The following is a 22,939-nucleotide window of genomic DNA, read 5'->3' as shown; positions in this document are numbered from 1 at the left end:
TTAACCCCTTCACTGCTGAGCACTTTTTAGGGCTGGTCATATTATAACATTACTAGTTACATGCCTGTCAAAATGATGGAACAACATAACAGTAATGTCAGCACGGCTGTGCACGCCCCAATGGAGCAACACTTGAATTGCACGGTCGGGCACCATCTAGTGGTCACCGGCAGGTAAATTTCCACCCACAGAGGTAAGTAGCAGCATTAGCCTTTTATTATATAGGATTCATGTAGTACACAAATTATACATTGGTTTTTGTAAGAAGATTTAGAATTGCTACAAAAAAAATAGAGTAAATTGCTTATTTCTCCTCACACGGCAAAAACAATCTAGCGAAAAGGTCCAAAAGCTGCTTTTTTTTATAGGAAGTAAACTAAGGGTGGGTACACATTAGGATGATCGGCAATCGGGCCTTTTCCTTCGCCTCGCACCATGCCAGATTGCCACTACACTCTAGCCCGACGTAATTAACGACAGAACGCACCTCAATCCGTTCTTCATTACACTGCAGCGGGTTGCATGCAATATCTTCCGGGTGGCCGTGCAGCATGGCCGACCAAATGATGTCACATGTGACCCGTGGGAACGCAAAATAATGCTTACACGCTGCATGTAGAGGATTAGTCTTGCTGATTGGGCAAATCGTCCAGATCGTGCTAATGTGTATCCACCCTTAGGGGATGATTCAGAGGTGGATGATAATGGCAATGTTGATGCATTTATGTATGTAGCGGCTCTGCAAAATTATGCGAAAGCTGCAGGAGGCATCTAAAGTTAAGGCTTCCTCAGCTACGATGCTGCGCGCAAAGATGCAGCATTGGAATCAACTGCATGAACATCGGGCTGCCATCGAACATCTTAGTAACCCTTAGGATGTCTGGGGCAGACCATGTACCCAAGGACACAGCCACTGGTTTTGGTACGCGTAGCAAAATGGGCTGACGTCAGTATGTTCTGGAAAGCTCCCTGTCACCGCCTCCAAACGCCAGCGGCATGTCAATCATGCTGCAGCATTTAGGGCACTGTGACCAATGCCGCAGAACCTGAACTGCACATGTGCAATGCGGCTCCTATGCATGCGCAGAAACATCGGAGATTTACGTAAATATTGTATTTTTACATAAATCTCTCTCACGCCCTAAAACTAAAAAAAAAAGTATGTGTAAAAAAAAATGTCCTAACTACTACCATGAAATACTTAGGGGTAAATTTACTAAAGGTAGGTTTTGGTTTATGGTCATTTTGCCATCTATTTTGCTATCTGACCATTTACTAAAGTCAAAATAGACGGCAAAAGACCAAAAACCCCGACTTTAGAACACCTTCGAACAATGATTTTTTTTTTTACATAGGAAAGAATTAGATCTGTAGATTTACAGTACCAATGGTTGGCTTTAAAACTGGCCAAAAACTGACCGCAAAATGACAGGCAACCCGCAAACAATAGACCTGCTTGAGACAGGCGAGTTAGGTGTAAAAGCTTAGAAAGAGCTAAAACAAATATAAACAGCACCAACCTGAGAAGGTCTGGAGCTGATCATTGATTTGGGGGGTTGTCCACTTTTTTATTTTTTTATCAACCTTGTGGAAATTAGCATTCAACGCTGTATAGTTATTTCATTTGGCGCCATGGGGCTAATTCAGATGAGGACGTAGTGGCTATCGCTGCTGCTGCTAGCTCTGTATGGTAATGCAGCAGGAAGCGCTTATTACAAGCAGACGCCTCCCACTACAGCAGTGAACCGACTTGTATCCTAGAACACAGGCATCAGATCAATCACACACCATTCGGCAGCTTACAGCACCCATGGGGATGTGCAAACCATCTGTCACTGAGGCCAGGAAATCTCCTGGCCTCTTCCTTCAACCTATACTGCTGTGAGATGCTTCCATTTTCACATATGGAGGCCGTCACTGCCCCCTCCACGCCCCCAATTTGGCATCAGACTGTAAATCACTAACAATCTGATGCTGGTCTGCTTCCTACATCGCAGAACGGGTCCTGTGCATGTGCAAAGTACCAAACATCGATACTTTGTGCATCAGGAAGCAGATCCAACGGGATCCGATTACTGATGATATTTTTCCTCCGGAGTTGCATGCTGTCCCTGCATCTTAGTCACTGAAGTACTTACCAAATACCCCCAACCTACAACCCTCTTTCAAATACATAAAATCTCCACCTGCAGACGTAGTTGCCTAATTATAGTAAATCTTGTACAAAACCCTGACCAGTTACCTGCTAAACTAGACCATGATCCAAACCAGCATAGAAGCTGCTGCTTTCAATATGCTCGGTGTCACCCTTTTTCTGTTCACTAGGTATACATAAACATTATTACACGCACATATATTAGATAGACGTATACTCAAAAATATAGTATAGGTTGTGCAACTGCATCGAATCTTAAATGTCATACTCAAACCTCTTAGAGCCGGATTCAAATGCTATCGAACCCACTATCTCCTGTCTAAAGTGACGGGAGATAGAGGGGCGATATGCAAATGTGCCCTGTTATAGCGCTGATCTCGCTCATTACAGTCTTGTTTCGTCCGCTTCAAGCGCTTAAACCAGACTAAAGTAATGGGTGCAATTGTGAAGAGACCAGTTTCACACGCATTTCAGCTCGCTACTTCTGGGGGTAGTGAGCTGAAATGAAGTTGTTGCGCCCGTCGTCAGTAACATTAGAATACTGCCGGCGGGCGTGATAGGCGCACATTTGCACCCTGCCCATATTATTGTTTCCTAGAACTGAAAATTCTGCATTTTTGCATCTTCAGGTGGGGTGAATAGATCAATTATTTAATCCAATCGTCTATTTTTTTTATAATGACACACATATATATATATATATATATATATATATATACACACACACACATTGACATATACGAAAGCATTATTTGTTGAGTTATACTCACTGTAATAACAGTAAACTTTACCTGTAGCATAACAACATTGTCACCTTCAAATGTGACAAAGACATCAGAGTCACATTTCAAGCCAGGAATTCGGTTTTCCATCATAAAACCCTGCAAGGATAGAGGAGATACACTTTTGTCAAGAAAGAAGTTCCACAAGGAATCAATAACATATTGTGTTGCCAGCTAGTGATTTAGAAAAATATCCCCTCTCTAGTAGTTTTTGACCAAGTAATTGAGCTTATTGAATGCATGCAAGTACAGAATACAAACAAAAGAACATTAACATACCTCCCAACATGACCATCTCCAGGAGGGACACAATGCTTTGCTCCTGGACTTCCCTCTTAATTTATGATTGCTGGCACCTGTGCTGAAACACCTTTCTTATCAGGTGCCTGCAATTATCAATTAAGAGAAAAGTCCAGTAGCAGAGCATTGTGTCCCTCCTGGAGAGGGTAAGGTTGGGAGGTATGCATTAATCCTAAATAGATTCTTTCAAAAGACTTTATAGCAGGCATTCCAAACCACGGTCCCCAAGGCACACCAACAGTGCAGGTTTTAGTGATATCCAGGCTTCAGCACGTGACTTTATTAGTAGCTCAGTTATTTTGATTTAAACACCTGTGCTGCCTGGATATCACTAAAACCTGCACTGTTGGTGTGCCTTGAGGACCGTTGTTGGGAATGCCTGCTTTATAGCAATACGCACAAATATAGCAATATCAAAGTTCCAGGCAGTGATTATGGGGGAAGCACTCCTATGTGCACACCATACCTCCTGTCTTTAAACAGGCCTATATAGTATATATACGAGAAACCATAACATACATGATTGAATGAATATATATATATATATTTCAGTATTATGTTCGCACTCTCATCTGCAAGGCTGTCATCAGTGGGGTGCTCAACAAGAAAGCCCGATAGGGTTTTCACATATATCAATTAGTATAAGACTATTGAGTCTTAACAGAGGGCACTCACCAATCCACATTTAATAGAACTTTATTTAGCACATCCAGAACATCAGGTCTATGTCGACGTTTCGGCACAAATGGCCTTTCTCAGGACAACCATGTAGGGCAACCGTCCAGCATGTCAAATGTAGGCATACTGACATAGCCTGAGAGGCCCCCTTATATAGCACAGCACATCAGCCAAATTACCATAATTAATTGTTAAATGACCGGAAGTGACCATAGGCACAAAGGAAAATATCACATCATTCTAGCACTTAAATATCAAAATATGTAATTCACCCAGTCATACCAACTATAGCCGCTCAATCCATATTGGGTACTTACAACTCTACTAGACATATATACAGTACATTAATACAGTGATCGTTGTTATCATTAATGTAGCGGCACAGGCGGAAGCGTGTCAATTGCGCTCCACCAGCCGTCCTAGCTGCGTTTCACATCGCATAGGCGGAAGTACGTCATTAGCGTCATCTTAGGCGGAAGAGCGTCATTTGCGTTCCAGCATTAGTTAGAGGAGGTCCCATATCGGGTTACAGCTACAGTGGATATCACTGGCATATGTTATCGGTTTAATCACATTATATATCACCATATACATATCTGTACCAGTGTATTAAGCAAGTAAAGTATGATCCATACACTATTAATTCCACCCAAAACAACATTTAAGATCTAACAAAACAATACTGTCCATATATATTTATAACTGTCACATAGTATCTAAATCTCAAGAGCAGAGTGTAATGGGTCATATATCCGTTGTGTTCATTGTCACTAGCCAGCCAGTATAAATCCCATAAGGATTACATATAAACATATATTATCAAAAGCGCTACATATATACATTAAATACCAATTAATATTAATTAATATTTATGTGCCCAACCACACAAGGGAGCCGTCAGAGACCAATAGTACATCAAATCGGTCATAGTCCATCTAACAATACAAAAATACCAACAAAAAAATTATATAATATATACAAAAAATATACATAAAAATAAGTGTATTCAGCAGTGCGCATATTACCAAGATATACGCAAGGTTGAAACACCAGTAATTAAAAAAATAGCCTATACATTCAATCAAATTGAATCAGATTACATTATGGTGCACTTCCCATTATGGTCTCAAGGGATCATAATATTGATTCCCACAGATTTATGAATATCATTAATGAATAAAAGAATTGAGGGGATTGTGTTCATTCAACCCACGGGGTACGATAGTGTCCAGCTTATAAATCCAGCGAGATTCCAGCTTTTTTAGTTGCAACACCCGATCCCCTCCTCTTTGTAGTTCTTGAACTTGGTCAATGACCATACAGCGCAGAGTTGAGACTTGGTGATTGTGTTCCAAGAAATGTTTTGCCAAAATATACAACCAAGTAGGCATATTTGCAGTTCTATTATGTGTGATACAGTTGCTAGGTTTTAATTTTTGAGACTCTGTGATAGTGTAGGACCTGCATGAAGATGGGGTACCTTGGCGAGCGGTTTGCAGGCTTCCGCGCATTGGCCAATTCACTAACTAAACCCCCATCATTTATTTATTGATGTTGTGAAAATAAGTGAGCTTGCTGTGGTGAGTGCTGAACTTTCTGTTTGTATATTTTTAAGTAGGTGGCCATGGGCTACATGCACCCCACCCTATGAGTGGTGAGTGCAGAATCTGCACTCCGCTTCTGGGGTGGTGAGTGCTGTGGTTTTATATTTGTTGGTATATTGTAGGGTTAATCTTTGGTTAACTCATATTAACTGTGGCCACAAGCTTTGTTCATGCACCCCTATGCAAGCCCAATTATCTTAAACCTGGGTCAGCTGTTCTTTAGTAATTTATCAGCCAGTGTCAGGTGACTAGTGTACCTTTAAAAGCCATGGAGTATTTGGCAGATACACATTAAACCAAGTAGGCATATTTGCAGTTATATGATGTGTGATACAGTTGCTAGGTTTTAATTTTTGAGACTCTGTGATAGTGTAGGACCTGCATGAAGGTGGGGTACCTTGGCGAGCGGTTAGCAGGCTTCCGTGCATTGGCCAATTCACTAACTAAACCCCCATCATTTATTTATTGATGTTGTGAAAATAAGCGAGCTTGCTCTGGTGAGTGCTGAACTTTCTGTTATATATATATATATACACACACACATACACAGGTTGAGTATCCAATATCCAAATATTCAGAAATACGGAATATTCCGAATTACGGAATTTTTTGAGTGAGAGTGACATAGTGAAATCTTTGGCACAATGTAAACAAACTTCGTTTAATACACAAAGTTATTAAAAATATTGTATTAAATAACCTTCAGGCTGTGTGTATAAGGCATACTTGCCTACCTGACCCTCTCCATGAGGGAGAAAATGCTCTGTTACTGGACTTTCCTGGTAATGTATGATTGCCATCACCTGTGGTGAGCTAGTTAATTGATAAGAAAGGTGTTTCACCACAGGTGATGGCAATTATACATTACCAGGAAAGTCCAGGAACAGAGCCTTTTCTCCCTCATGGAGAAGGTCAGGTAGGCAAGTATGGTATAAGGTTTATATGAAACATAAATGAATTGTGTGAATGTACAGACACTTTGTTTAATGCACAAAGTTATTAAAAATATTGGCTAAAATGACCTTCAGGCTGTATGTATAAGGTGTATATGAAACATAAATGCATTCTGTGCTTAGATTTAGGTCCCATCGCCATGATATCTCATTATGATATGCAGTTATTCCAAAATACGGAAAAATCCGATATCCAAAATACTTCTGGTACCAAGCATGTAGAAAGCAGCACTTCCAAATGTACGTTTGTACAAGCTGGTGCCCTCGTCAAAACCACTGCGGGTCCAATATAGCAAGCATGGAGGCGGCACTCAGACGAATAATGAGACTACAGACAGTTGTATATTTCAACGTTTCGAAGCAACCTTTACTTCGTCATCAGGATGATCCTGATGACGAAGTAAAGGTTGCTTCGGAACGTTGAAATATACAACTGTCTGTTGTCTCATTATTCGTCTGAGTGCCGCCTCCATGCTTGCTATATATATATATATATATATATATATATATACACACACACACACATATGTATATGTGTGTGTGTGTGTGTGTTTTTTTTTTTTCTTTTTCGTTTTTTTCTTCAAGACCAAGCAATTATTGAAACTAGATTAAACATGGAACCCCTTGCTAGATGAACATGTACATGTAGTGCTCAGAAAATCCCATACATTTCAAAATAAAAAGATAATCTGAAAAGGATATTGTTGGATTGAATATTTTTTGTGCCAGGCCAATACAGCAACCTGATAAAATACAGTTTCCTTGTGACATAGGGGCAGATTTATTAAGCTCGGTGAAGTGATAAATTACATTGTGATAACGTACCAGTCACTCAGCTCCTAACTTCCATGTCACAGGCTGGGTTTGAAAAATGACAGCATACCTCCAAACATGACCCTCTCCAGGAGGGACACAATGCTCTGCTCCTGGACTTTTCTCTTCATTTATGATTGCAGGCACCTGTTTTGAACAGGTTAATGGATAAGAAAGGTGTTTAACCACAGGTGATGGCAATCATACATTAAGAGGGAAGTCCAGGAGAAGAGCATTCTGTCCCTCCTGGAGAGGGTCATGTTGGGAGGTATGTGACAGTTAGGAGCTGATTGGCTGGTGCTTTATCACCTTCCGCTTTATCACTTCACCAGGCTTAATAAATCTGCCCCATAGAGAGGTGCACTACATGCACTTTTCTGAAACAGAAGACCTTTATTAATATAATTCCAGATACTGTAACATGCAGTACATTTACTATTGAAAAATATATTAACTGAGAATCTAGTTATGTCATTAATTTGTTTGAGCGTATATGTGGTGTACAGTATGCACGGCAAACTACCTATACATGATATCTGGAACATACTGTAGGTGTAATCAGGGCTGGCGCCACCATTAGGCAGCTGCCTATGGGCGCCAGCCACTGGAGGGCAGCACACTCTCATTGAATCTGTTTTGCTATATTTTGCTAAGCCAGCCTTACAGCGGCAGTGGCGCGGATCCAGCCAGCCGCAGCCACCGCTATTTGTCCCCATCACCACCGGCACTGCTGACAACCATCAGTTAGTGCAGCTCTGGTTGTCCTGTGGGGTGTTGTGCACAAAGGGGCAGTGTGAGGTAGGGGCGAGGGAAGGAGGACAGCAGCAGAGAGCCATGCGTCTGACAGCAAGCCCCTGCGTGCAACCCAGTACCAGCAGCAGAGGCAGAAGAAGAAGAGCAAGGGAAGACTGACCAGGAGCAGTGGCGACAAGAGAACCCCAATCTCCGGGGATGCTGTGCTGCTGCTGGAGAGATGTAATAAGTATTCCAATCTTTAACATAGGCCGCACCCCCTTTTCCACCAGCGGGTGGCACAAGGAGGGATAACAGGGTGCGCTGCAGATGTCACCAGGCCCAGGTGACGCCTCTGACCAGCAGAACACCAATCTGAGAACACCTCCATTGGGGAATGGGTTTCAGACTCTAAGATATGGCTCATCAACGTATGCCTGAGTAATCACAGTTGACTTAGGAATTTAGTATCATCAGAAAGAACCAGTGGCGGCACTCCCTCCCTTAGGTGACAAAAGTCTGCAGCACTGGGCGGCACATAGCTATGTAGTGGCATAACTACAGAGGGTGCAGGGGATGCAAGTGCTATGGGGCCCAGCAAGCAATCCCACTGCACCCTTTGGGGGGGGGGGGTCATAGATTTTTTTTTTTAAATTAGTACTGCTGTGCACCGGGTTCGGGACTCGGCAGTTTACATCCTGGGAGGGAGGGTGAGACAGGTGGAAGGCAGGCAGAGCAGCCCTCAATGTGTGACCGGCGCCGCTTGAGAGAACCCAGAAGCATACAGTATCTGCAGTAACAGCGCTGCGCAGCTGACATCCTGTTTGGACAGTGCCACACAGATCTGCTGATGGTTAGCCCCCCCCTACCATCCATCCGTCTATGCCCCGTCTGTGCCCTGTTGTTCTGTCTATGCCACCCACGTCCATCTGTCTATGCTCCCCACCGTCCGTCTATTCCCGGCCTACCATCCATCTATGCCCCCATATGGTGCTCTCTGTCTGTCTATGCCCCACATCCATTTATGTCCCCACCCCCACCCCGTCCATCTAACGATCTATGCCAGCCTGCGGTCTGTCTGTTCATCTATGCTCCAATGCGGTACTCTGTCCGTCTATGCCCATCCCCGTCCACCTATGCCCCTATATGGTGCTCTGTCCATCCATCCGTCTGTCCGTCTATGCCCCGTCCGTCCGTCCATGCCCCCCATCTGTCCGTCCATGCCTCTGGCTATCCCGAAATTAATGCTGTCTCTGAGAGGCATCCTTGTTGCAGTTAATGCAAGTGTTGGCTGTGAATCTACTAAGACACCACAACCACACTTTCACCTGAGGGGCTGAAAAGAGTGTATTGCCGTGTGTATGTTTGGGAAGGAGGGGGGGGGGGGGATGGGTGAGTAGGCTCACTGTACAATACACACCATTTTATTTTTTTCATTAATATTTGACAACCTGGAAGGATAGACTATAGGTGCATACAGACTTGCCGAGAGTCGCTCATTTTCACTGTTCCTGAGTGACATTTTTTACATTCTCGGCAAGTGTGTATGCCGCCGCTGACAAGCGATGCGCGGCCCCGCTGGTCGTTAACGACCCTCGCTGTCGGCCATGCATGCAGCTTCATTTGGACTTTTGTCCAAGAGCTGCCTGCCCGGCCTGGGCACGGCATCACTGAACGATATGGTCGTCATATCGCTCAGTGTGTATGCACTGCCGCCGACCGCCCGGCCCGGAACGTGGAAACACTAGGCGACATAGCTCATAGAGCACATCGCCTAGTGTGTACCCACCTTATGGTTTAGACTGCTGAATATATGTATTTGTGCCTATGTTACAGTAAAATATTATGCTAAAGTAGGTTACACACGTGTGTGTGTGTGTGTGTGTGTGTGTGTGTGTGTATTTATAGATCTATATAGATATACAGTGTATATATATATATATATATACAGGTTGAGTACCCCTTATCCAAAATGCTTGGGACCAGAGGTCTTTTGTTTCAACTTGACAAAGGGGCGGTTGTGCTACAAAACGTTGGCCTGTATTGCAGTGTGATGGATTAAATTTCACTTTGTTCTCAATTATTCACTGTGCAAGTCCCTGAGTGCCGCTGCATGCTTGGTATATGATAGATAAGATATATATATATATATATATATATATATATAGACACACACACACACCCATATACACACACAGGGGATGATTCAAAGATTGACGCAGCCGCACATCTGTACACAGTGGCCGCATCTATCTGGTTTGCGCATGTGCATCGGTCGCAGTGCGCGTGCATGACCCTTCTTCTTTCGGCCACATGGCGGCCATTCGGGGGGTGGCGTTTTGACATTGGGGGGCGTGGCGGGCCACACTAGCGCACGTTGCAGCATTTTCAGAATGGCTGTGTGGCATCAAATTGCGGGTGCATCGTGAGGCGGCGCCACACACATGCTGGGCGTCCCCCAGCATGTGAGGAGATTGACGCAGATCTTACTGCTTATGCAGCAATCTGCATCCATCTATGAATTACCCCTCAAATATATATTTTTGGCAGAAGCTTTGTTCAGAGTGGGCCAAGTCCTAGGAGCCATATTTTCGCATATGCAGACCAATGATAATCGCTGAGCTAAAAAAAAAACCAGGTCTGCATACATTTCTGATCAGGCCCAGTGTTAAGCTGTCCATCACGAAGGTGTGTGATACATATTCATAGAAATGATTCAGCAGTCACCTACACATTTCAATGACGTGCAGCAATGTACTGTATATCACTACTGAGTATATTGCACCCTAGTAAATTTTAAAAATACTACTTTTGTTAAATGTCTGGCAATGTCACTTAAATGTGCTGTGCGATATGTATGATTATACATTAGACAGTATATACAATTAATGCCTGTTTAAATACATGTGACAACTACAAGTTATTTTACACAAAATAACTCAGTCTTGATTCTATTAAAAGATAAATCAAAAAAATATAGCCCAGCATAATTCCTGTCCTTCTCCCAATGCAGATGTTTCGAAAGATTTTTTTATTAGTTAAAATAAACCACAAAAAACCCCAAATGAACACGACGTGCAGAAAGAGGTGAGGCGTAACCAGCTGTCTGTGCTGTGATGTGGAGTGGAAAATGTGAGGATAAGCAGTGGTGTGGTGTCAGGTCATGTGACTATGGCAGGTTTTGGCATTTCATACAAATAATACAACAAATCTACAAACAGTAAAAGTCAAGTACACTGCACTGTGCCTGCTCCAGGAAACTTCATATTCAGAGGAAGATAACTGTTAGGTGGAGATGTACCAACTATTCTTAAGAGTGGGGAAGTGGAGAAGTTGCACATAAAACCAATTGCCTTCTACCTATCATTTCATAGAATGCACGTGTCAATGTCTCCACTAGTCCACTTCTTCATTCTATAGGAGGCTTGGTACATTTTCCGCTTAAAGTATTTGGCTCTCTACCTCTTCCCACTGACTTTGTGTTCACATATTTTATCCTCACTACCCTCTGTAAAGTTACAATAATACCAATAAATTTAACCATTCATATTGAACACATTCATTTACAGATGTGTCCTCATACATCCATCCTACAGCACAAGATGCTTGGCGTGAGTGAGCGGCTAGGTCCTGTGCACTTCTGGAATCTTTTTTTGCTAAAACTGTGTCTTAGTAGCACGGCGGTGCGACTTAAGTCCCGTACACACTGGCCGATATATCGGCCGTTCTCTTGAACGGCCGATATATATCGCGGGTCCGTCAGCCGATACCGATATACATCTGAACTCCGTCGTTAACAGACGTAACACGTTGGCCCCGCAGCACAGCCGACGACCAATATATCTACCGATATATTGGCGCGTCGCTGTGTGTGTACGGCGGTCGGCCGACCGCCCATACACATGCTGCGGCGGCCGACCGCCCATACACATGCTGCGGCGGCCGACCATACACATGCTGCGGCGGCCGACCGCCCATACACATGCTGCGGCGGCCGACCGCCCATACACATGCTGCGGCGGCCGACGGTGATTGATAGCTGAACTGGGCAGGCATGTGTACACGCCCGCCCAGTTCATGACGTCCGTCCCCGACGGATCGGGAAGTGTGTATGCTCAACACACTGCCCGATCCGTCCATAGATATATCTGCAGATATATCTACTAGTGCAGCGGTGGCCAACCAGTGACTCTTGAGCCGCATGTGGCTCTTTCTTCATTCAGATGCGGCTCCTGACACTTGAGGTCAGGTGACCGCAAAAGATCCAGAAACCACTGTGCTCCAGCCGGGCACGCAGTGCCAGCGCTACTAAGTGGACTGAGGGAGCCGGATACTAGGTGAGAACCTACTGGCAAGCAAAGGGGGACTACAGCTACCTCAGCATGGACCACCTCGGGTTTGGAGCAGGGGCTACTGGACACATGAAGGGCTACTACAGTGGCATGGGGGGCTGGAGTGACACATGGAGGAACTGAAGTGTATTATGTTAATCTTGCTTTTAAATGTATTTTATTTGGCTCTGGCTTTTTTAATGTATTTTATGTAGATGTGGCTTTTAAAATGTATTTTATGTGGATTTGTCCCTTTCTATGTATTTATTTTGGATCTGGCTTTTTCAATGTATTTTATAACGGCCGTGACCTAGCGGGCCCAAGACCATGCCCCATTTTTGCACACGTGCCTTTGGTGTGCACATGGTGTCGGCTCTTTGGCATGTCCAAAGATTATTCTTGGCTCTTTGTCGATGACTGATTGGCCACCCCTGTACTAGTGTGTACCCACCGTAAGACGCACAAGAAGATTGTGCTATTTCATTTGATATACGACACTTGTATATTGTGTGTAACTAAGTCTGCATAAAGAGCAGAACAAAACTTGTATTGTAAAAAAGCTGCGTCTACTACATTGTAACACTTTGTATAGGGATTTAAAGACTCAGTAGCACACATATATACAAGTGTCAAATTAATCACCACAATCTCCTTGTGCATCCTAGTCAGGGATGTGCGATGAGGTAAATTGCTCAGGAGGCACTAGCTATTACCCGAGCCAGATTCACACACATATATATTGTGGTGCAACTTAGACGCATTTTAAACAAACAAAAAAAAGAAGCAAATAAGACACCTGACACTAGAAGATTATCACGCGATCTGGCGTGCCAAGAGGGATTGTTTAACGTGACTGCACGTGAGGACATATCTGTAGGTCTTAATTTACACACAAAAGTTAACATACATGAATTAAGAAAATGCTGCTCTATGGAATGTACCCAGTGCAGCTGATTGGATGACATTACAGTGTGTCCAATCAGATCCATTCAGAGGAAACTTCTTCAGCTGTCATACCTAGAGAAGCATTAGTTACAGCAGGCCTGGCCAACCTGTGGCTCTCCAGCTGTTGTAAAACTACAAGTCCCATCATGCTTTGCCACAGTTTTGCTATTAAGGAATGCTAAAATTGTGGCAGGGCATGCTGGGATGTGTAGTTTCACAACATCTGGAGAGCCACAGGTTGGCCAGGCCTGAGTTACAGGTTCCGTCAAGATGGTAGATTTTCCAAAATGGATGTTAGGCATGTCAGTGACGTAGGATTGAGATCACTAGCAAGCATACATGCGGTCATAAAGTTATCCTTTAATCTGCTGAATAAACAGTAGTCTCTTCACATCAAGACATCGATAAAAATAAATGATGTCTGATAAGGAGATACGGTCCTATTTAGGCACAATCCCAGAAACTCTTACAATGTGTCCTCCTATATAAAACAATCTACTTAAAAAGTAAACACACTTGTGAAGTTACTGTCAGTAGTCACTAGAATGACATATAAACATATATAAACTACCCTTTCTCCAGATGTATTGATATTAAAACATATTCTGCAAAACAGCTTGATTTCATCCAAAGGCTAATGAGGATTAAATATGACAGTCCTGTGCTATTCTGTAATCTGAGCAGCGTCTCACAGTGTTTCTTTAGCTGTTTGTGTTGGCTGGGTCTTCCAGCTCACATCTGTTTGTAACGTGTCCTAGATTTGCAATAATCATATAATCATGTGCAGAACAGTATTTAAACTTCATCCAATGGACATGGTGCATGTTGACTGAAAAAGGCACTGGATATGTTTATTTAATATTCCTAAATATGTTTTATAGAGCTTTTATTGCTGAAAGGTCAAAAGATACTTCAATATACAATTGAAAAAAAACTTGAAACCGTTTCCAGTGACAATTTTCTACAGCTTTACTGATGGCTACTATTATTTACTGATACAGTATTCTTATCATATGGTATCAAAGTATGCCCGTAACTAAAAGTATTCATCTACATCTACAACAAAAAGTAAGGCATTCGCACACCTACAGGTACTTAGGGGTATATGCAATTCCGGGCGAATTGCGGCACTTTTTCGCCCGTTTTTAAATTCGACACAATTCGACCGTCGAATTCCGGCAGGTGGGTGCCGGAATTCGACATATTCAATAAAAAACGAATTCGACAGTCCCGCTGTCGAAAAACGGCCGATTTGACGGATTTTGATTAGATTTTTAAAAATGTTTAAAAAAACGGTAAAAAACCCGAAAAAAATTTGCGTGGGGTCCCCCCTCCTAAGCATAACCAGCTGCGGGCTCTTTGAGCCGGTCCTGGTTGCCAAAATACGGGGAAAAAAATGACAGGGGATCCCCCGTATTTTAACAACCAGCACCGGGCTCTGCGCCTGGTCCTGGTGCAAAAAATACGGGGGACAAAAAGAGTAGGGGTCCCCCGTATTTTTTGTACCAGCACCGGGCTCCACTAGCTGGACAGATAATGCCACAGCCGGGGGACACTTTTATACCGCTCCCTGCGGCCGTGGCATTAAATACCCAACTAGTCACCCCTGGCCGGGGTACCCTGGAGGAGTGGGGACCCCTTCAATCAAGGGGTCCCCCCCCAGCCACCCAAGGGCCAGGGGTGAAGCCCGAGGCTGTCCCCCCCATCCAAGGGCTGCGGATGGGGGGCTGATAGCCATGTGTAAAAATGAAAGAATATTGTTTTTTTTGCAGAAGAACTACAAGTCCCAACAAGCTTCCACCGCAAGCTGGTACTTGGAGAACCACAAGTACCAGCATGCGGTGGGGAAACGGGCCCGCTGGTACCTGTAGTTCTTCTGCCAAAAAAATACCCAAATAAAAACAGGACACGCACACCGTGAAAATACAACTTTATTTCACACATGCCGACACATACATACTTACCTATGTTGACACGCCGACTGCCACGTCTCCAATGTCGACAAATCCGGGGTACCTGAAAATAAACTTAATACTCACCTAAATCCAGTGTCCTGTGATATTTGTAATCCACGTACTTGGCAAAACAAAAAAACGCATTTACCCGATCCACACGGACTGAAAGGGGTCCTATGTTTACACATGGGACCCCTTTCCCCGAATGCAGAGACCCCCCGTGACTGCTGTCACAGAAGGTCCCTTCAGCCAAACAGGGAGCGCCACGTCGTGGCACTCTCCTGATTGGCTGTATGCGCGTCGGAGCTGTCAGACGTGCATCGCACAGCCCCCTCCATTATCTTCAATGGTGGGAACTTTGCGGTCAGCGGTGAGGTCACCCGCAGTCAGCGGCTGACCGTGGGTAACCCCACCGCTGACCGCAAAGTTCCCACCATTGAAACTAATGGAGGGAGCTGTGCGATGCGCTGTCTGCCAGCTCAGACGCGCAAAGCCAATCAGGAGAGTGCCACGAAGTGGCGCTTCCTGATTGGCTGAAGGGACCTTCTGTGACAGGAGTCACGGGGAGGTCTCAGCATTCGGGGAAAGGGGTCCCATGTGTAAACATGGGACCCCTTTCAGTCCGTCTGGTTCGGGTATGCGTTTTTTTGTTTTGCCAAGTACGTGGATTACAATAAAAGAACCGGACACTGGATCAGGTGAGTATAATTTTATTTTCAGGTACCCCGGACGTCGACACTGGAGACGTGGCCAGAGTCGGCGTGTCAACATAGGTAAGTATGTGTGTCGGTATGTATGTAATAAAGTTATACTTTCACGGTGTCTGTGTCCTGTTTTTATTTGGGTATTTTTTTTGCAGTAGAACTGCAGGTACCAGCGGGCCCGTTTCCCCCCCGCATGCTGGTACTTGTGGTTCTCCAAGTACCGGCTTGCGGGGGAGGCTTGCTAAGACTTGTAGTTCTTCTGCAAAAAAACAACATTCTTACATTTTCAACAAGGCTATCAGCCCCCCATCCGCCCATGGATGGGGGGGACAGCCTCGGGCTTCACCCCTGGCCCTTGGGTGGCTGGGGGGGGACCCCTTGATTGAAGGGGTCCCCACTCCTCCAGGGTACCCTAGCCAGGGGTGACTAGTTGGGTATTTAATGCCACGGCCGCAGGGAGCGGTATAAAAGTGTCCCCCGGCTGTGGCATTATCTGTCCAGCTAGTGGAGCCCGGTGCTGGTACAAAAAATATGGGGGACCCCTACTCTTTTTGTCCCCCGTTATTTTTGCACCAGGACCAGGCGCAGAGCCCGGTGCTGGTTGTTAAAACACGGGGGATCCCCTATCATCCCCCCCCCCCCGTATTTTGGCAACCAGGACCGACTCAAAGAGCCCGAGGCTGGTTATGCTTAGGAGGGGGGACCCCACGCATTTTTTTTTCTGATTTTTACCCCATTCCATAAAAAAAATATATATATATATATATTTTTTTAAATATATAAATAATACTTGTGCCTCCTAAATAGACAAACCAAGTACCTAATCCCTTCTAATATAAATAGATATGCTATTACCAATAAAAAAAACACAAAAAAAACCATGTTTTTAAAAAAATTTATTAGATTCCGCCAGCAAAGTGAGGCGGATTGAAAATGACGAATTTACTGTCTAAAAGCACTGTTATCGAATTTACAAACTTCAATTGAAATACTTTTGTCGAAATGCCGCATTTGTACCATTGCAGAACTGTCGAATTTGTCAAATGTCGAATTTCAAAAAGTCGAATTTTGAAAGTCCGTTTTTTTGACGAAAAGTACTGAATTGCATTGTCGATTATTTTTTTCTGGCGAAAATGTCCCATTTTTCGACATTTTCGGCAATTCGACCGCTATTGCATATACCCCTAAATCTCAAACTCATTGGTGGGACCCCTCTCATATTATATTATCACTAGTGATGAGCGGGTTCGGTTTTACTCGGTTTTACTCGGTTTTACTCGGTTCTCAAAACGGCATCTTATTGGCTCACGGATGTCACGTGTTTTGGATAGCCAATAAGATGCCGTTTTGAGAACCGAGTAAAACCGAGTAAAACCGAGTAAAACCGAACCTCGCTCATCTCTAATTATCACCAGAGAAATGTTGTTTTGCAGAGGGTGATTTCTCAAACCTTACAGAGCGATGAAGTTGTACTGCCTCACAGAACTAAGATCATGGGTTAAATTCCGACCATTGCCAGGGGCTGGCTGGGCAGGGTGCCATCTGCCCCCCGGGCCAGTGCAATTTTAGTGTTCCAGGGCAATTTTTGCATTGCATTCCCTGTGAAAAGCTGGGCCACTTGCTTGAGTCTACCCCTCCGGCTGAAAGTTGCCAGCCAGCCCCTGACCATGGCCCTGTGTGGAGTTTGTACATTCTCCCTGTGCTTGCGTGGGTTTCCTCCGGGTACTCCGGTTTCCTCCCGCAATCCAAAAATATACTGGTAGGTTAACTGGCTCCTGACAAATATTAACCCTAGTGTGTAAGTGTGTGCGTGTACATAGGCAGACTAGATGGGCAAAGTGGTTCTTATCTGCCATCATATTCTAAGTTTGTAAGTCGCACAAAGCAACCAATTAGCTTGCTATTTCGTAGACTGTGCTAAATGACAGAAACTAATCTATCTCTCTCTCCAAAACTTGATACATCTCCCCCAAGTCTTCAGTTTTTAATTCCCATGTAGACATGTATCAAACCTTTAAGAAGGACAAGCAACCAATGAGCTTTCTTGAACTATTTATCTAGCACAGACATTAAAATGTCAGAAGCCTACTGGTTGGTATGGGCATCTTCCCCAAAGTATCCCTTTTGAAGCGTTGACATATATCCCTCCCCACCCCCATGTTTTGTTTCAAATATTGCCTTTTAAATTGGCAGTAAATTTACTGTTGGATGGGAAATCTGCTTCAGCAGCTACAACTGGGTACACACTGAGCGATATGTTGTCCGATCTGGCGGACTGTACCGACATATCACTAACACCCTTTAGAATGTAAGCTCTCACGAGCAGGGCCCTCTTCCCTCATGTGCTTACCCTTTTCTTACTTTAATAACCTTCAGCTGCACCAAATCCAGCAGTCTTCTGCCACCTGATACTTATTCCAGTGTCATCTGCTGATATAGCTATGTTTATTTACCCTGTACTTGTCCTATATTGTCGTCAACTGTAAGTTGCTGTTTTCCTGTTTGATTATTTGTTTATGTACTCTGTAATTGGGCGCTGCGGAACCCTTGTGGCGCCATATAAATAAAGGATAATAATAATAATAATAATAATAATCTGCACATATCGGATATTTATGCTCCAGATATGCAGGTGCCCACGGTCAAACCTGATGATATCGCTAGCAACATGTATGCTAATGAAGAACGGAACAGTGATCATTCCATCCTTCAATAACATCGCTCAATGTGTACAGAGCTTACGAGTAATAGCTGCAATGCATGCTTTGTGCTACAATTAGGCCTACCTAAGTCTGTACTGTTATCATGCAGTGTAGGGACCTCCAGTATCAGAGAATCCTTGACGTTTGGCCTGGAGGCTTACCATATCCTTGCAAATATATATAACTAAAATCTCTGAATTATCTATTACCATGTAATTTTTCAAATCAAATCTGCTAATGGCTATTGGTGTTCTGGGGAAAATCTACTTTGTGCATCTTTCTAGTTTAGAACAACCCCTCCCTTTCAGCACCTGGGAGACATTATTAATTTGACTGAGCAGGTTCCATTTTAACTTTTGGTTGCATAGGGTGCCAATAGCTAGGGGGCACCTAAAATACTGAACATGTAACCTAATAGAGTTTCAGCTGCTGAGAAGAAGGATTAGCCAGCAGTTTCCTACATGTGAATCTATTGATCTCTGCACCTTTATGCCAGAATTACAATGAGTGTTTGACATTTAGCTATTATTTCACATAGAAGCACCACACAGGATGCGGTTAAAATACTGACAGAATCCAGACACGTTCCAGAGGTAAGTGCCAGGGTTTGGGATTAGGCACTAGAAGGAGGGTTAGAGTTATGCTGCGGTGGGGGAAACCAGGCAGTGGGAGAGGGAGGTTAGGACAAAAATACTGACCAGGTTGTTTCAGGATTCTGGCGGTCAGGATCCCGCTGTTGGTCTTATGACTGCTGGGATACCGACTGCTCGTGTTTCATACCCAACCTTGCCACACATATAAGAACCACGTTCCCAGTCTAAGGAGCTATGGATGCCCCCCCAACTAATACCTGCCAAATTAGTAAGCAGCTGAAGGGTGAAGCAAAGCGTGAAAGAAAAAGTTATACGCCACTTCTGAGTGATGCATGTTCTACTTCAAGAGTTAATCAACACACTGATTCAATAAATTAAATTAAGACATTTTACATTTAATGGGGACAGAAGAATGGATTCCCAAGGAATGCCCACTTGGGTAGTCCTTTTTAAAATAACATTTTCTAAACTGGTAATCAGACTATAAATATTACTACTGTAGAATAGTTCTGTTCTAAGAATAATACCATAGCTCTGAAAATTCTAGAGCCAATAGGACAGCTTCCTTTTCTTTTGGAAAGGCTTCTGCTAATTTGATATTAATTTGCAGTGTTTTACATTCATATCGGGAATTTCTCATTGAGGGGTCTATTCATGAAACAGTGAAAACAGTGGAGAAATGAGCCAGCAGAGAAATTGGCCATTGCAACCAATCAGTGTTGAGGTAACATTTATAAAGTTCACTCTATACAATTATACGTAGCAGCTGATTGGTTGCCATAGCCATTTTCTACACTGGCTCTCTGCTTCATGAATAGACCTCTAAAAGAGGCGAGTTGTTTTAATCCCATGTTGGTTAAAATAAAAACTTTATTGATACCTGGCCAAAGTGAAAGAGCTCATTTCTTGCTTGTACACTATAGATAAAGCTATATGTGAGGAAGCCGGCACTGAAAGACACCAGATGGTAAGTGACATGTCACTTTAGTACCAGCTGGGTCACCTAGCACTGCCATAGGTTCCTATGGTAGCTCGATATTGAAGGCTGCTCTTAGCTCTAGATGGCAGAAGGCAGAGACATCTCTTCAGTACATATCAAAAAGCAGTATGTATATCCTTTTCCCCTTTGCAGGGTGCACACTACTCAATAAAGTGTGCCAATCAGATAAACATTTCAAATTGTCAAAGCGATTATCAGATTGAGTGCACCTATACGCACTAAGCAATTTCTTGCTCAGTGCGCACTTTCTTTTCATCTCTACAATGGTAACGGGAATGATATACCGTGTGCAGCACTTGCTGTATTATCCTCCTGCTCTGACCGCTGTTTATTGTCTGATCGGCCCAAACATTGAATAGTCTATACCCAGATTTATTTATACAGGACAGCACTGGAGGCTTTTGTAATTATATTCCGAGTGATAAATAGAAGAACTTATGTGGCTGACCAGCCATTGAGACCACTTTATGGGTTTTAGGGTGTGTACACACGGTGAGATTCGGACTTAACCGATTCTCACTGTGCGACAGGGGCCGGGTCGGCACTTAGCCAGTATCGCAAGCACATAATGAGTGTGCTTGCGATCCTGGTTCTGTGCGATTTTGGCTAAGTGTCAATTTTGACTATCTCTTCTATAGAGATAGTCAAGATTGACTTGCCTGCACAGTCTATTTTTTCTGCCGATGCCGACCGCGCGGGGCCGCGCATCGGCATCGAATCGGGATCGCAAGGTGACTGTCACCTTGCGATCTGCACTATCTTTTCTTCCGATTCTGACTATATAGTCAGAATCGGAAGAAAAGATCTCACCGTGTGTACACACCCTAAGGGTGTGTACACACGGTGAGATCCTTGCTATGGCTGATTTTCACTTGCGATTTCCCTTGAACCCAGCACCACCAATTTTGACTAACTTTTCTTGAGATATGGACTATGTGTGCTTACGATTTTGGCTTCTGTGAGATTTTGGCTTATGTGAGATTTTGGCTTATGTGAGATGTCATTGACATGCGAGATGAACTAGATAGTACACCGATCTAGCAAGGATTGACTTGCCTGCACAGTCTATCTTTTCTTGCGATGCCGACCTGGCGGGACCGCGCATCGGGATCGAATCGGGATCGCAAGGTGACTTTCACCTTGCGATCTGCACTAACTTTTCTTGCGATTTTGACTATATAGTCAAAATCGAAAGAAAATATCTCACTGTGTGTACACACCCTAAAGGTGTGTACACATGGTGAGATTCGGGCTATGCCCGATTCTCACTATGCGACAGTGGCCGGATCGGCACATAGTCAGTATCGCAAGCACATAATGACTGTGCTTGCGATACTGGCTCTGTGCGATTTTGGGTAAGTGTCAATTTTGACTATCCTATAGAGATAGTCAAAATTGACTTGCCTGCACAGTCTATCTTTTCTTTCGATGCCGACCGCGCATCAGCATCGAATCGGGATCGCAAGGTGACTGTCACCTTGCGATCTGCACTAACTTTTCTTTCGATTCTGACTATATAGTCAGAATCGGAAGAAAAAAATCTCACCATGTGTACACACCTTAAGTCTCGTAGCTTGTGCTTTCTTAGGACTCACTGTCCATGGATTATAACTGGTTGTAAAAGCTAGAACACATTGATAACATTTACAGAATGTGATGTGAATACTTAAGAAGGTTAAATAAATTCTAAGGACAAGTATGTATGTGCTTGGAATGATTGCTCATTACATGTTCAAAACATATTAACAGCTGGCTAGCACTTTCACACATTCTGCAGAAAGTTACCAAGGGTAGAACCTTTAGCTTATGACAAGGGAGAAAGCATTGGATCTATCCTTCCTAACCTGTCACCTTTGGAATGCACACAGAGTGCAGAGGGAAACACAGATTATTTGCAAATATTTACCAGAGCAGTTTTAATGACAAGTTGCCTCCTCTATTTCCAAACAACAACTCTGGCACCACAAAAGCGTCAGATCCATTTAGCAGCATATTGAACAGGATGTACTGTTCAACAAATGATAATAAAAAAATGACTGTTACAACAATTAACCATGTTATTTCAGTTAACGGACTACTGATCTGCCGAGCAAATGCCATCATCAGACATCTTTAAATAGCGGCAAGAGGGTGGTGAATCTCTATCTTACTACACTTTCAGATAGGAAGAGGTGTGACTCATCCAATTAAAAATGGGATTTTGGTACTTACCGATAAATCCTTTTCTCGGAGTCCATAGGGGATACTGGTATGCCGATTACTGTGGGTTATAGATGGGGTCCATGGAGCTGGTGCACTTTAAATTTTTAAACCGAGTGTGTGCTGGCTCCTCCCCTCTACGCCCCCTCCCATCAGACTAGTCTAGAAAACTGTGCCCGAAGAGAATGGAACATAACAGGAGAAAAAAAACAGATAACAAAAAGACGTAACTGTAAAGTAGAAAAGCTAGAATAGTGTGAATACACTTAGAACTAATCCGTACACCAACACACAACCATAACCTTTCTTTGCAGGGAAGAAAAGCACAGGATGGGCGCCCAGTATCCCCTAAGGACTCAGAGAAAAGGATTTATCGGTAAGTACCAAAATCCCATTTTCTCTTTCCTCCATAGGGGATACTGTTATGCTGATTACTGTGGGGACGTCCCAAAGCTCCCATCACGGGTGGGAGTGTCCTGAAGTCCCTGCGAAA

General features: G+C 43.6%; 1 protein-coding gene across 2 annotated transcripts in view; it reads right to left on the bottom strand.

Moving 5' to 3' along the window:
• ACOXL (acyl-CoA oxidase like) overlaps positions 1–22,939 on the bottom strand; it is a 990,492-nt gene that overhangs the window by 469,149 nt on the left and 498,404 nt on the right. For both annotated transcript variants that reach the window (XM_063918088.1, XM_063918087.1), the window contains exon 13: positions 2,947–3,036. In XM_063918088.1, the coding sequence (XP_063774158.1) occupies positions 2,947–3,036 (90 nt within the window). The remainder of the gene's footprint in view (positions 1–2,946; positions 3,037–22,939) is intronic.

This window comes from Pseudophryne corroboree, chromosome 4 (genome assembly GCF_028390025.1).
Source record: "Pseudophryne corroboree isolate aPseCor3 chromosome 4, aPseCor3.hap2, whole genome shotgun sequence".
Lineage (NCBI taxonomy): Eukaryota > Metazoa > Chordata > Amphibia > Anura > Myobatrachidae > Pseudophryne > Pseudophryne corroboree.
The sequence above is the reverse complement of the archived record's forward strand: the minus strand, read 5'-3'. Positions and strand labels throughout refer to the sequence as shown.